Raw genomic sequence first — 14,175 nt, forward strand, 5'->3', positions numbered from 1 at the left:
TCTATAATTTGCGGGTGCCGAAAGACGGCAAATTGTGGCTCGTTTGGCTCCTTTAATCCAATGAATGCAGGTCAAATCCAGAAACGGGGGCGATATGGCACGTTAAAACCAAGCGTTGGATTTGACATACACTTCAGTGGAAACAGGCGTCATGGAAATGTCTCCATCTTGTGGCTGGTCAGCGCATTGTGAAGGGATGCACTGAAATGACAAAGCCAATGTCGTTAAGATACAGAAGGTACAAAATAACGGGGCATTTAATCCAATGTGCCAATGACTCACACAGAAGCTTGTGAAAATATTTTCTCTTGACATTTATTCAAATAAACAATACAGTTTATAATTTGCTAGGATAAAATAAGTCTGAACACAAGCATTTTGGGACACAACTGTGCGCCCCATAGTACTAGAAATGGGCAGCATTTTTTTTTTTTTTAGAATGGGGGGTTGTTGACACTTTGTTCTGTCATTCCCGTGACTTTGATCAGTGCCTGTACATGTGCGTCCTCTGCGGAAAGGCCGACATGTTCCACAAACAAAGGGAGCATTTACAAGCGGAGCTGTCCCACAACCTGCAGCACTGGGGCACCGACATTTCGTTAACGTTAAATCATCAAATTAAAAAAACACACGCAACCTTGTCCTACCATCGTGACATCTATCCATTTAAAACGATGTTCAATCTCCCCCCCTGCGAGGAGTCACATCTTCACTATCAGGATTACTCGCGAGAATAAGAACCCCTCCCCCCGCCCTCACATCCCTGGTCTGTTTGGACACGAACTTAGCAGCACTGCCACTACATTCTGTGAACAAGGTGCGAGTGGAGATCGAAGATGGGGGACCTCAAGCCGTGTTTGAGAGTGGGAGGGGGACAGCAACAAAACAAGAGTGAATGTCACTCAGTCTGGCAAAGAATTAACTAAAAAAACAAAACTGAAGTGTCGGGCAGCAGGTTAGAAGCACGGACATCAAGCGGATGCGTGTTGGGACACCTTTTAAAACCTTGTCCGGCTTGGTAGTGTCCTTTCAGAGCTCCTGGTGAGGTCACCTGTGCGCTGCTCCTTATTGCCAAACACCTTTTACGATGTTCATAAAGAATAAATAGGTCAAAACGATGCAAACGCGTACCACACTTGCCCTTTAACTTCCATGCATATGGACTATTTACAAATTGGGGAGGGGAAAAAAACCACAGACTTAATAGTTTTTTTTTTCCTTCTTATTTTTTGTTTATGAAATGTCTTTGCCCCTTTACAATCAGCCCAGCACACAAAAGAACCTCGCCACGTACTGCAGACATGGCCAGGACGATTAAAGCTGTTTAAAACATGTTCACACTAATGGGAAAAACAAAACAAAAAAAATCTAAAAAGATTCACAAGCCAAAAAAAAACAAAGTGGGGAAAAGGTGGAAAATAAGGTAGCTGAAGGGAACGTGTTACAAAACAAAACCAAAAGAGGAAGTACGTTTTTGTTTAAGCTGGACTTTCTGCTGCTAACAATACTGTAGTACACTTTCTTTTATTACTCTACCTTTTTATTTAAATATAATTTACTTCGATATTGTTAACGAAAAGGATGCAAAAGTGGTAGGTTTGCCAAGAGAGGCAGCAGAAGGCCCGTACTGCCCTGATCAATTGCATCAGCGCTCTTATTTTGTCAAGGTACTCCAGAGTCCAAAGCATTGAGACGTGTCCTCAATCCTCAATGTACTCCCACAAGTCCTTCTCGTAGCCTTCGTGCACGTGCTGCAGCAGAACCCGTCGCCGGCTCTCGCAGTATCTGCCCGCACACACGCCCACACACACGCACACGCACACATACACGCACACACATCTGATCACATACACTAATCAAAGCCCGTGCGATTTCGCTCCAGATCCTCCACTGACCTGTACTTGTCTTGTACTTTCTGCTTGATATCCTGCAAGGAATCCTGGGAGATGTCTCGTTCTAGGTAACCAGACAGCACTTCAGTGGCATTTTCCAAGTCGGCCTGGTTATTCTGGGAAGGTGGCAAAATGTGTTACAGCCACACAAAACGCACAATGATACTTGCTTCATCGCAAGGGTTACTTTCCAGAAGTCAGTGGGTGACAAAAATTCACTATTTTATAAAATTACATGTAGAACTCAAGCAAGTCCAAGTTACTGTGGGAGCAGGGGGTAGGTGGGGGGGGGGGGGCAAGTCACCTGGAGTCATCTATTCACCAGGAAGGTGCACGCCCCCTCTATTTGGGGGGGGGGGGCCCACATGTTTCTGTGTTCAACGGGATTATGGACATGCTGTGTGAACAAATAGTTTTGTACTGGACATTAAAGTGCCATGACTTCCTTTCTTTCCTCATCTCGTCACCAAATTTCAAGCAAGTCAAGTCACTGAATGTGTGTGCCTTTAAAAGGCGGGGCCTGGCCTGGCGAGTGACACAGAAGTGTCAAGTTGGCTGTTGGCTGGCAAACTCAGGTCTAGTCAGTCTACTTGGTGACTTTGACCCTTATCACAAGCCTGGTATTTTAACTGCATTCACTTTCTATATGCTTGTATGAAATGATTCCTCTCATGGTACAACCTCTGAGTGCAAAGACAAAGGGCAGCCAGGGCGTGAATCACCGTGACGAAAACAGGACCAAGCGCGCGTGAAATTGAGCTCAGGAGACCAAGAGTTCCCTCCCGGAGGATAATGGAGTATCACGCGACCTTGTGTCTTACCTCAAAAATAATTGACTGGTTGTTCTTCTTGAGGTAGAAGGCAAAGACGTAAGTGAACATGAGAGTGGAGCGGCATTGGCACAGCACGTCCACAGCCTTCTTCAGGAACTGCACCTCAATCCACGACATGTTGTGCTGCTGCATCTCCTCCATCTTTTGCTTGACCTGAGCGTACAGCTTGTGCTCGAAGCGCAGGCTCTGCATGTGATTCATGTAGCGGTTGCAGTAGAACAGGTACCTCTGCAAGGCCGCCCTCGAGCGCTGCGCACGGGATGGAAAAGACATGACGTTGAGGCGGATTCCAACGGAAAAGACATGACGTTGAGGCGGATTCCAACGGAAAGCCAGACCCCGACGGAAAGCCGCATCAGCCTTTCCAGACAACTTACCTCTTGAGCGTCTCTGGCGGCCTTGGCATCGTCTTCATTGTAGCGATTGCAATTGTACCTACAACACAACAACACGGCATGTTTTGTGAAATACCAATCTAGTTTGCGGGTGGACATTTGAACCAGAATCATGGAATAACAGTCAAATGCAAAAGCGGTAGCCCCACTTTAGCATACTCATTGCCCAAAATAATTGGCGCATTTAGGGTTGCTCAAGTTTCTGCTAATTTCCAGAAAGGTGATGTTAATATCAAGTTTTCAATAGTTTGTCCCCCTCAAGTGCAGTACACAACGGATTTTCCACAAGACCAAAGTGTGTGTTGTAATTTCACAAGCCCAAAGTGTGTGTTGTAATTTTTATTAATTATTGAATAAATTGCTTTGACCAGACTTGGCATAAGACATGCAGACCAAATTAAAAATGAAGACATCTAATCTAAGATCTCATTTTGTTTGTTCGGGTGTAGGTAATGTTGCGTCGGCTAAGTGCGACAAAGTTCTGTACTCCCATGGCAAACGTCTGTTTTTAAAATCACATCAACAATGAGCGGTTTTTACCAAGCAGAACCGTGAGGCTCCCATGGGCCTAGGCAGACCCAGCAGAACTCAGCTTTGCAGTTCTGGTTCCGACAAACCATGTGATTGCAGCCTCCGTCTTTCTCGATGGTCACATGGCACTTTGGACACTCCTTCAAGGGACAGCAGTTTTATACCAAGAATAGAATTGATTATGACATTCATTCATAACTAAAACACTGACTTCTCATCAAGGTGCTCAAGGTATATCTTTTTTTTTTTAATCTTATATTTCAGTGGATATTGAGCAACAAACCGGACAGTTGCACCAGTCTGCACATGCATTCAGTTCACAATGTCAAGTTGGGCACAGGTTCCCTCTGCTGATTATGGAGACACAAATAGGAATACAACCATCTTATCTCCAACCTGACCCATTTTACTGACCGCCCTCTCAGTTGATCTGTGCTTAGCCTGTGAGATTTATCAGTGTTTCCAACTTGACTGTTAGATTTGACTTGAGCATAAGACACAGGCAGGGAACAAAATGATTTGCTAAAGGATTGTATTGTTCTTAAATCCATCGGTAGCCAGAAAAAAAAAAACTCCGTCATGCCCAGAGCAATTAGAGCACCAGTATATCCAGAATGCAAACTTGATTAGTTTCACTAAGTAACTACGGTACTTGACTTCTTTACCTTTGTATTTGCAGCAATCCAGTTTGAAGTTTCACTGTCATCGTCGCATTTCTTAATCCACTTTCTCAGCCACTGCAAAATTCAAGTGATGTCAGAGATGAAAAGATCACTCTTGACTTAAAATAAAAAAATGGAGAGATTCTTATTTGTATTCATCAATTGCTCATACCTTGCACTTGACAGGATCGTGCCAGTTCTCACCACAGTTGAAGCTGCAGCATGATTTAAAACAAAAACAAAAAAGTGAAACTTGCATACATTCACGCCTTGGACATTCAAGACCTTTTTCGAACGTTTGTTTTTCTCATACCAGAATTGACGGCCACACTTGCACCGCACAGGTTTGGCATCTGGGTACTGAACTTTAACGACATGATGGCAGTCTGGAGCGGGGCACCACTTTAACAGTCGATTGCACTGAAAATGACACACACATCTGGGTACTGAACTTTAACGACATGATGGCAGTCTGGAGCGGGGCACCACTTTAACAGTCGATTGCACTGAAAATGACACACACAGATTCAAACTATTTGAACCACGACAGTGCTAGCAGCTAAATGGAACTCATGTGGTTATCAATGTACAGTGGACCCCCACCAAAATGGAGTTATGCGACACTGGTCTATACCTGTCATACACTCGGCCATCATCTAACTTCTATGAACTCCATGGACAAAGTAATATTTTAACAAACCATTTTATGATAATTCATTAGCTATTTTCACTACATGCCACAGTGGTTAGTGCTGATGCTGCTTTTGTATGCGCAATTAAGTTCACTTTTGCTCTTTACCATCAAGGTAAACTTTTGTCCCTATCGAAAGTCACATTTTCATCATACATCTGGTTTGGAAGTGCGTGGTCCGATGAAGCCCCCAGTAGCACGGATAAAGTTTTCTACAGTAAATAATGTTATACAGTCACAAGAAGGGGTAAATCCATTGATGGCTTGATGTCAGTCAGTAAAAATACAAAAATATACTGCTTTGTGGTAGTAAAGTCCGCAAGGTTCAAATTCTGGGGGGAAACAGTAGCTTATCGTCCGGAAAACTTGGTACTTATTTTCCAACAGTCAAAAGAGAGAAAAAAATTTCAACTTACCTCTACAAAACTATTGGTAATTAAATGCTGGTACTTCAACTTGACTTTTGAATCGGTGATAAGCCGCCTGTAGGAGAAGTTGAAGATTTGTTAGCATTTCATAAAATTGGAAATGTTTGGTTCAGGCTTTAGCGACTCCACATAGACAATGAAATAAATTTTGGGAATACAGTAATCCCTCGTTTATCACGGTTAATGGGGACCAAAACCACCCACGATAAACGAAAATCCGCGAAGTAGCAACCAATTAACATATATATTAAAAAAAAAATTGCCCCACGTGGGCCTTTGAGCTTGAGCAGAGCGCACTAACACACACACACACACACACACACACACACACACACACACACACACACACACACACACACACACACACACACACACACACACACACACACACACACACACGCGCACGCGCAGGCACACACACAAGCCAGCGATCACTCAGGCGTGCAGCAGACATGTTTATGATTAGTCAATTAAGGTTGTTTAGACAATTAAGGATGGAGGGACCTGCTTTTGTTCTTATAAGTCTCTCTCCCTCTCTCTCAGCAACACACAAACACTCACCTGCACTGCACTCACGCACATACACACGCGTGCCCCACGTGGACCTTCCGCGCTTGAGCAGAGTGTGCACACACAAGCACGCATAGTAAACAACACAGACAGATTTTTGCGGAGCCCCCCCCCCCAAAAATATATATATATACTGTATATATGTATTTTTTTTACGAATGTTTGAAAAAATCCGCGATGCACCGAAGTCGCAATAAATGAACCGCGAAATAGCGAGGGATCACTGTAGTCACAACATTTAACAGCTAAACATTTTAGACCATATTTTGCTCTGTATATAGATTAATGAGATAACCATCTCATATCTTGTTAGTGGGCGACATCATTATGTAGGTTAAGACAATTAGTGTCAGCTTAAGAGGTGTAGCATGAGGCCTAAACCAGTTACCGACCCAAGGATTCAAATTCAAAGGAGTACCATGGTCTCAATGTGAAAACAAAGCTTTTGATTTTACAAATGGATCATAGATTGTTTTTTTTCTGACCAAGAACAACAAAGCAAAAGAACACTTACATGACCGTGTTGTCATCAACCAAAATGTCACAACTATGAGCAGGACAAGAAATTGTCTGAAGGAAAACACAAAATGTGCATCATCAATACATTGCCAATACAACTTTTTTTTTAAAGAAAAGATTGTATGTGTACCTGTCCCATCCCTTCTTCTATGATCTTAGTAGTCAAGTAATCACCCCAACACTGCATGCAGAACTTGTGTCCACACTCCAAGCCGGTGAAATACTGTAAAACACAAGCATGTCAACCCTTTATGCCTTGAAAACATGACACAGAGCAACACATCAAAAGCAGCGTTGCATTTGGCCAGATAGCACTGAGGATGCACGACAACTATCGGACCGATATTAGGGGAGGGGGAAGAAAATGACATCACAATATGAAAAGAACCGCACCAATAGATGCCTCATATAAAGTAACATTGGTCTGGGTACTGCCACTTAGCGTATAAATATGGCACCACCCCCATCACACATGTGTGAGACTTTTTTTTGTAACTTATTTTATTCCAAGCTACTTTGCAGACATGTTTACCAGAACCCTACAATGTTGTTCCAATACATGTTCATTCTCGATATAGACAACAACATGAAGGACATTGGTTTTCTGACAGACATGAGCCCAGTGACTATGCTCAGCTTAAAGGTGCAACGGCTGGACAGGGACACAAAAGACGACACTGCATTTACAAAAGTTGGGTTTCGCACAGCAATGGTGATCTGGGAGGCTTTTGAAACCATGCTTCAGCAGTGAAAGATTAACAAGAATATGGTACATGTTGTCCCAAGGGACAATGCACGCAAGATAACATGACCAAGGCAACGAAAGAGCATACGTTTTCAGCACGCCATAAAGAGAGACTGTACTGAGCCGGAGAATATTTGATTTTGTATCTTGGTCAGTGATGTACTTTCAGGACTTATCCAAACTGGGACTTTTGTACAAACTTTGGAATGTTTGAAAGACCAAAGCACTTTTTGTATTAACTGTTGCATTCATTTTTTTAAGACTCAGATACAGTGGCTTGGGAAAGTATTTTTAACCTTTTGTCACATTTTAGGCGTCAAAGACATACATGTAATTGGATTTTTTTTTGGTATCAACAGCAAGTGGGACAATTGTGAACGATATTTAAAAGTTCTTTTTTTTTTTTATTAAATAAAAAACAAAAAGTAGGGCATGTGGTATTATTGGGCCCCATTAAAATCTGTGCAGCCAACACACTCCAGAGGTTCCGTGAGGATTTCTGAATGCTCAAATGTTGACCTAAATGACTGATGGTTTGAGCGTAACCAATCTCAGTATAAATGCACCAGCTGTGATGGGCCCAATACTTTTGCAAGCCATTCGATAGACGTTCTGTATCAAGTACATAGATATGGATAATGTAGTGTATAGTACACACACACACACACACACACACACACACACACACAAAAAAAAAGATCAGTTATGAGAAGCAGGAGGTTATCGCTATTGGTGGAAAAAAGTTATCGTGCATCCCTAGATATTACTCTGCAATATACAATATCATATTCTCTCTAAAGTGAAAATAAATGTCTTCTAAATTTGACACAAAGAAAATTACAGTTAACAATCCTGTCAAATTGGAATGATGTAGTTTTAATTTAGCGTGCATGATTATGTGCTACAGAGATCCGCTTGCCGATAACATTGTCTCAGTTAATGGCACAATTTACACATCGGGACACATCGCCTCACTAAAGTACGATGACAACTTACAGAGTTTGGGAAATTCAGATAGCAGATCTGACATGGCATGTCCTGTGCGGATGATCTGGTGTTGATCGGAGGACGGATGCGAGGTTTCTTGCTCGGGTTGATGACGTGACACTCGGAGAAAAGCTTGTCCAGGTTTCCATCAAAATACCTGTGAGGGGTCAAGAAAACACGAAATACCCTCAGCTGCTCAGCCAACCTAATAGGAGTAGCTGCAAAAATCAAAAAGTTAAGACTAACATCGTATTACCTTTCCATGAGTTTTTCCTTATCCCAGTTGAAGTGACTAAGAAGGATACGTGTAATTGTTGCAGGATTCTAGAGAAACCAAAAGAGGGACGGTCAGGTGTAAAGATTATTTAAAACTTTTCACTGTTAAGTAATACGAAGCATGAATATTCTTTCATCATTGTAAAATTTGTTATAAAATGATTGCAACAGAATCTTCAAACTTAGGTAGCAACAGTTCACCTTCTGTCTGACGATGTCTGCGATAATCATTTGTTTGAGCATAGTCTTGGTAGTTACCATGTCTGAAAACAGCTGTTCTAAAACATGATCAATCGAGATGAGCTGTGCTTCCCCAAGTGCGGTGCAAGCAAATCACAAAATTAAACGTTCAATTGTGCACCTCACCATGTTTTAAACTTGGAATACTGGATATGTGCTCAATTCATGGCAAAAAACAATCCATCATTAAAGAATATTAATTAAAATCACTGTGCTCTATTATTCAATACATTTATAATATACAATTCAATTAGCTGTTAAAAGCAGCAGGGTAGGTCGCACCTTTGCTGCTTTTTTTCTCTTTGCGCTGCGCTCTATGAAGTGCACTTTCTGAATCTAAGATGCTAAATTTGGTGTTCTGTCAAAAAGATGCCGTAGTAACATGTAACAAACTTGATTTATGTCTTTCATTGTTGTGTGTTGCTGTTGAGGGGTTGTGATGGCCACTTGTGATCCCTAAATTTTTAGGGTTGATATTTTTCAAGCCCCCTGCGATTGGTGGATATCGAGCAAAATTGAGGTCCATTTCTGGGGTGGGGGGGTCTTTTTTAAGGGGTTTTCACGCCTCTATGAAGCCATTCCAACCCACCCCTCGCCAACTACCGCCACACGGTTCTCAGCCTTCTAAACACTTGTTACACTTACTGTTTCTATTCAAATGCAAAATGAAGAACAAGTAGCGAGCTGCAGGCTGCATTCATAAATGTGAGGAGCATGCTTTGCACCTCTGCAGCGGATGGGGATGACAGAACGTTGGCTAATAACTACGTGAAAGTTCTTTTTATCCTAAAATGGCTTCCCTTCACTAGAATTCCGCATCGCGTTGCAGCCAAAGATACAATCCCGGTGGATTAATGCACCTTTTAAATCCTTGTTATGTTGTATAAATGGGCGGCCCGGTAGTCCAGTGGTTAGCACGTCGGCTTCACAGTGCAGAGGTACCGGGTTCAATTCCAGCTCCGGCCTCCCTGTGTGGAGTTTGCATGTTCTCCCCGGGCCTGCGTGGGTTTTCTCCGGTTTCCTCCCACATTCCAAAAACATGCATGGCAGGCTGATTGGACGCTATAAATTGTCCCTAGGTGTGAGTGTGGGCGTGAATGGTTGTTCGTCTCTGTGTGCCCTGCGATTGGCTGGCAACTGATTCAGGGTGTCCCCGCCTACTGCCCGAAGACGGCTGGGATAGGCTCCAGCACCCCCCGCGATCCTAGTGAGGATCAAGCGGTTCGGAAAATGGATGGATGGGTGTTGTGTAAAGAGAAAGTTAGTTGCCATGACTCCTCTTCATCATCTTTGTTGTCTTTCTCGTTTTGTCTCTTGCTTTTAAGACGACAAAGAAGTGCGCCAGAAGTAGTCATTAGTTAACTTTCGCTGTGCACAACCACGCCAAGATTTCAAAAGGTGCATTAATCCACCATTAGTTTACCTTTGGCTACAATGCGACACAAAATTCTAGTTAAGGGAAGCTGTTTTAAGACAAACTTCAACAGTTAAGTCTTTTCATCGTCCTCTTTTGCTGTTGGGAGGCAGAGCGCGCCCTGCTCCCAGTTTCTGAATCCAGCTCTTTCCTATCCAGTTTATACTGGCTGCATTTGGACTGTTTTTTTTTATTTTTTAGTGCATTCGGAATAAACTAACGGCACATTTTAAGCAGCGCGATGAGAGACTGAGTTTAAAGCACCCAAAAATTTAAATTAATAAAATCAAAATTTCTCAACTGGTCCGGCTTAAATATTACAATAAAGCCCGCAAAGTAGCGAGGTAAAACTGCAATAAATTAAGTTATGGTCGCAAATGAAAATCCTTTATAGAATGAATCCACAATAACCTCTTGATACATGACTTGAACGGGTGGGAACGAGAGAGGAGGTAGCACTCTTTGTGACTTTCTGATAAGGCGCTACAATATATGATAACATACCAATATGGTGGCACCCACAACGCTCTTTAAAATTGTACTATCAAACATTACATATCATACAACTTTTTCACAACCCCAGCGTACCAATAAAAATCTATACAAAGTGACAATTGTTCGTTTTGTACTTGAAGGGTCCTGTACTTTTTGGGGGAAAAAATGTGTCACATTTATCGATTCTTAAGGTAAGGGGAGTCATCAATGTATGGTGTTGTTCTGTCTAGAGCCCGTCTTGATTAAATCCGCCGAAATGGGTGATTAGGTTTACCTTCATGTATTCTAACCATTCAGAGCAGAGTACACTGGTCTCATTATTTGTTACTCATAACTCTAACCATGAGCTTTTATCTTTAATCTGTCGATAAGGTCTATGGACTTGGCATTCAAAACAGAGCAATCTTTTTTTAACAAGCAATTTACTTTAGTACTCCATTTGACAGACTACGGCGTGTTCTTCAAAACAAAAACAACAACCAAAAACATCCGGTTACGTCGATGGCGTAGTAACAGAACTGAGGCCACTGCTGATATAGGGTGTCCAGTCTTTGAAAACCCCTGTCCAGTCTGTTTTAGATGCCTCCTTCCTCCAAAACACCAGATTCAAATGATGTTAGCAGGCTTCTGCCAAGTTTGCTTATGAGCTGAATCAGATGCGTTGGAGGACGATGACATCTAAAAAAAAAAAGCTGTATAGGGTTCTCGAGGACTGGACTGGACTATATCTTCAAATTTTAAAATAATGCGGGAATGATGAATCTGCGCAGAATTAAGTCAGCCTTGACTAGCTGCACTTGAAACACTAGATGACTATATGCAGGTGACCTCAGTTTTAGACAAAAATTTTTAAATTTCACAAATCAGTGATGGGTGTAATGGCGTCATAAAAAAACAGCAATTATTTACTTTTTTCAGAAGCATATGCATCACTTTATGTTTTCAATTGCCAAAATATGCAGAGCATTAATTTTTACAACATTCAAGCTGTTTTCATTGGATAAGCGACTCTTTCACTTTCCTTCATAAAGGGGCACAAAAACACCATGGACCATCACATTTCGCCACTTAACTGCTAGCCAGTTATACTCTTTTGCTCAATGCAACTGGCCTGTGACCCCCTCTAAAATAAAAATTCTCAATCACACTTGGATTTTTTTTTCAAACAAGTACCTTCACTGTTAACTACATTTATGAAGGCATAGTACCTTCTTAAGATGATTTCCACAACACTGTATAATATGCCTCAGGGAAATTGGATGTCTCATGCCCACAATCTGTTTTACAGTTTTGCAGATCATGTTAATAGTGTGTGTGTTTAGTATTTGTAGGTCACTGTTTAAATGCACAGATGAAAACATGTATTACTCACATTCAAGCTGTTTTCATTAGATAAGCGGCACTTCCACTTTCCTTTATAAAGGGGCACAAAAACACCATGGACCATCACATTTTGCCACCTAACTGCTAGCCAGTTATACTCTTCTGCTCAATGCCACTGGCCTGTGACCCCCTCTAAAATAAAAATTCTCAATCACACTTGGATTTTTTTTCAAACAAGTACCTTCACTGTTAAAATACATTTATGAAGGCGTAGTACCTTCTAAAGATAATTTGCACAACACTGTATAATATGCCAAGGGGAAATTGGATGTCTCATGCCCGCAATCTATTTTACAGTTTTGCAGATCATGTTAATAGTGTGTGTTTGGTATTTGTAGGTCACTGTTTAAATGCAGATGTATTGCTCACAACTGTGTCCCTATGCTTGGGTCATAATTGTTTCATATGCACCATTACTGAATTCAATCAACAATGTGAAGACATTCAAATGTTTTAATGTAATGTATGCTGTTGCCAGGCGCTACTTGTTAAAGACATGCAACTTTCACTGTTGTTTTCCTCCAAGTGTGGCATGACGTACAAGACAGCAAATGGAGGCCCACAACAAGACTAGGTACCACAACAGTACATTTCTTCTGAGATTTTTACCTGTTAAACAAGTATCAACCTGCGTCACAATCAACCCAGACCCCTCCAAAAAGGTTTAGATATACATATTTGTAAAAATCCATCACCCAATGTGTCCTGGGCATATAATCAACTGACGTCAACTAATTCGATGACCAAGCTTTTCGTCAAGTAGTGAAAAATATCGTTGACGCTAATGTAGTTAACCAATTGTTTCTAGCGCAACGTTCGTAGACGCATGCACTTTCACGAAGTGGCCTGTGTCAGAAGAATGAAATGTTTGGCTTATCGGTATGAAGACACTACTTGTAGTTTGCTAGCTAGCAAGGTGGCTAACTGCAAGCTAGCATTAGCTTTGGAAACCATTGCTGCCAACTTCTCAATAGGGATTAGACTACTTCCTGGATCAACATCAGCATTGAAGTGTTGTCATGTCCATAATGAAGTTTCACGTTGACCGTTTGTGGATACACGCTGTGTGTAGAAAGAATGACTACAATCGCGTCCGCATTTCGTGTACTCACAGCCACCCCAGTTAACCTGTCAACTTCCAGCAAGTAAACTACTCCACGAGAGCTAATTGCTAAGCTAACAACCATGGCCTGGTAACTGTTCATCAAGAGCTGCGGACCTCGGCTTTCTCGACCCGTGACACGACAAACTGCCTACCTGGATAACCTCGTTGACGTCCTTGATGCACTCCACCATGTGCTGGAGGATCTGCTCAGCGGTCAAAACCTCGAAGCGGTAGTCCTCCTCCTCTTCCTCGCCGGGGCCTTGACCGCCTCCGACCGTATCGCCGCACTCGTCCCGCTCCGCGGCGGCCACAACGGGATCGACCAACTCCACCTCGCCGAGCTCCAGGGTGTCGTCCTCGGGCTCCTCTTCGGCGCTGTCCTCGCTACATTCTTCCTCTTCGTCGTCGTATTCATAGTTATAACCCTCGTCTGAGTCCATTCCTAGGGGCGCTTATCAACTTGTGACAAACTCACCTAGAGGTCTACAAACACAGTGTGCGCGCGGTTGCTCGCGGAATGAGCCGAAGGAGGCGAAGTGACCCGAGCTTGTTTTCCAGGCAGCTGCGAAAATAACAACAAAACGTCGCCGCTGTTAAGCCAACAAAGGGACACGGCGTCACAAATTGACGACGCGCTGACGTCACACGGACTGTACAGAAATCCACGAGAAAAAAAACCTCCGTTCCGAATTAAAGCCTTCCCGACGTGACGAAACACTTCCCGCTTCCGTAAAACGTTTCGAATTGTTAGACATATTCGGACATTAATTTAGAGTCACATTCAGAAAAACGTCAGCCTTTAATTTCACATTTAACACCCAATTTATTCTTTTTCCACAAGAAATTTGGTGCTTTTCATTTTTTCCTGCCATACATTAAGCGTTTCCGGAATATCGAAACATTATCAACTATTTTTTCGGGGGAATGGGGTGTGTTCCTCACAACAATAGGACAATCCAGACAATTGCTGTACGTGTTATAACAACATGGCTTCGTAGTAAAAGTGCGG

At 42.3% G+C, this 14,175-nt stretch overlaps 1 protein-coding gene across 1 annotated transcript; it reads right to left on the minus strand.

The window, feature by feature from the left end:
* Positions 1-297: 297 nt before the first annotated feature.
* On the minus strand, positions 298-13,862 carry arih1 (ariadne ubiquitin-conjugating enzyme E2 binding protein homolog 1 (Drosophila)). Its single transcript, XM_086109522.1, has 14 exons — positions 13,319-13,862; positions 8,510-8,577; positions 8,263-8,410; positions 6,652-6,744; positions 6,517-6,572; positions 5,421-5,487; positions 4,627-4,733; positions 4,486-4,528; positions 4,317-4,388; positions 3,661-3,791; positions 3,103-3,160; positions 2,714-2,974; positions 1,896-2,008; positions 298-1,785 (listed from the first exon to the last, which is right to left on the minus strand). The coding sequence occupies exons 1-14, from the start codon at positions 13,604-13,606 to the stop codon at positions 1,701-1,703; spliced, it is 1,590 nt and encodes a 529-aa protein (XP_085965648.1). The 5' UTR covers positions 13,607-13,862; the 3' UTR covers positions 298-1,700.
* Positions 13,863-14,175: the final 313 nt, after the last annotated feature.

Source organism: Hippocampus guttulatus, chromosome 4 (genome assembly GCF_054856545.1).
Source record: "Hippocampus guttulatus isolate MCC_2025c chromosome 4, RoL_Hgut_1.0, whole genome shotgun sequence".
NCBI classification, from domain to species: domain Eukaryota; kingdom Metazoa; phylum Chordata; class Actinopteri; order Syngnathiformes; family Syngnathidae; genus Hippocampus; species Hippocampus guttulatus.

What these genes read in the sequence shown, in the direction of transcription:
- arih1 (XM_086109522.1), bottom strand. Translation starts at nt 13,606, where the DNA reads ATGGACTCAGACGAGGGTTATAACTATGAATACGACGACGAAGAGGAA. An exon ending in ACGTCAACGAGGTTATCCAG is followed by an intron (nt 8,578 to 13,318) that starts GTAGGCAGTTTG and finishes TGGTTTCTCTAG; the next exon opens with AATCCTGCAACAATTACACG. An exon ending in AAAGTACAAGACAAGTACAG is followed by an intron (nt 1,786 to 1,895) that starts GTCAGTGGAGGA and finishes GTGTGCGGGCAG; the next exon opens with ATACTGCGAGAGCCGGCGAC.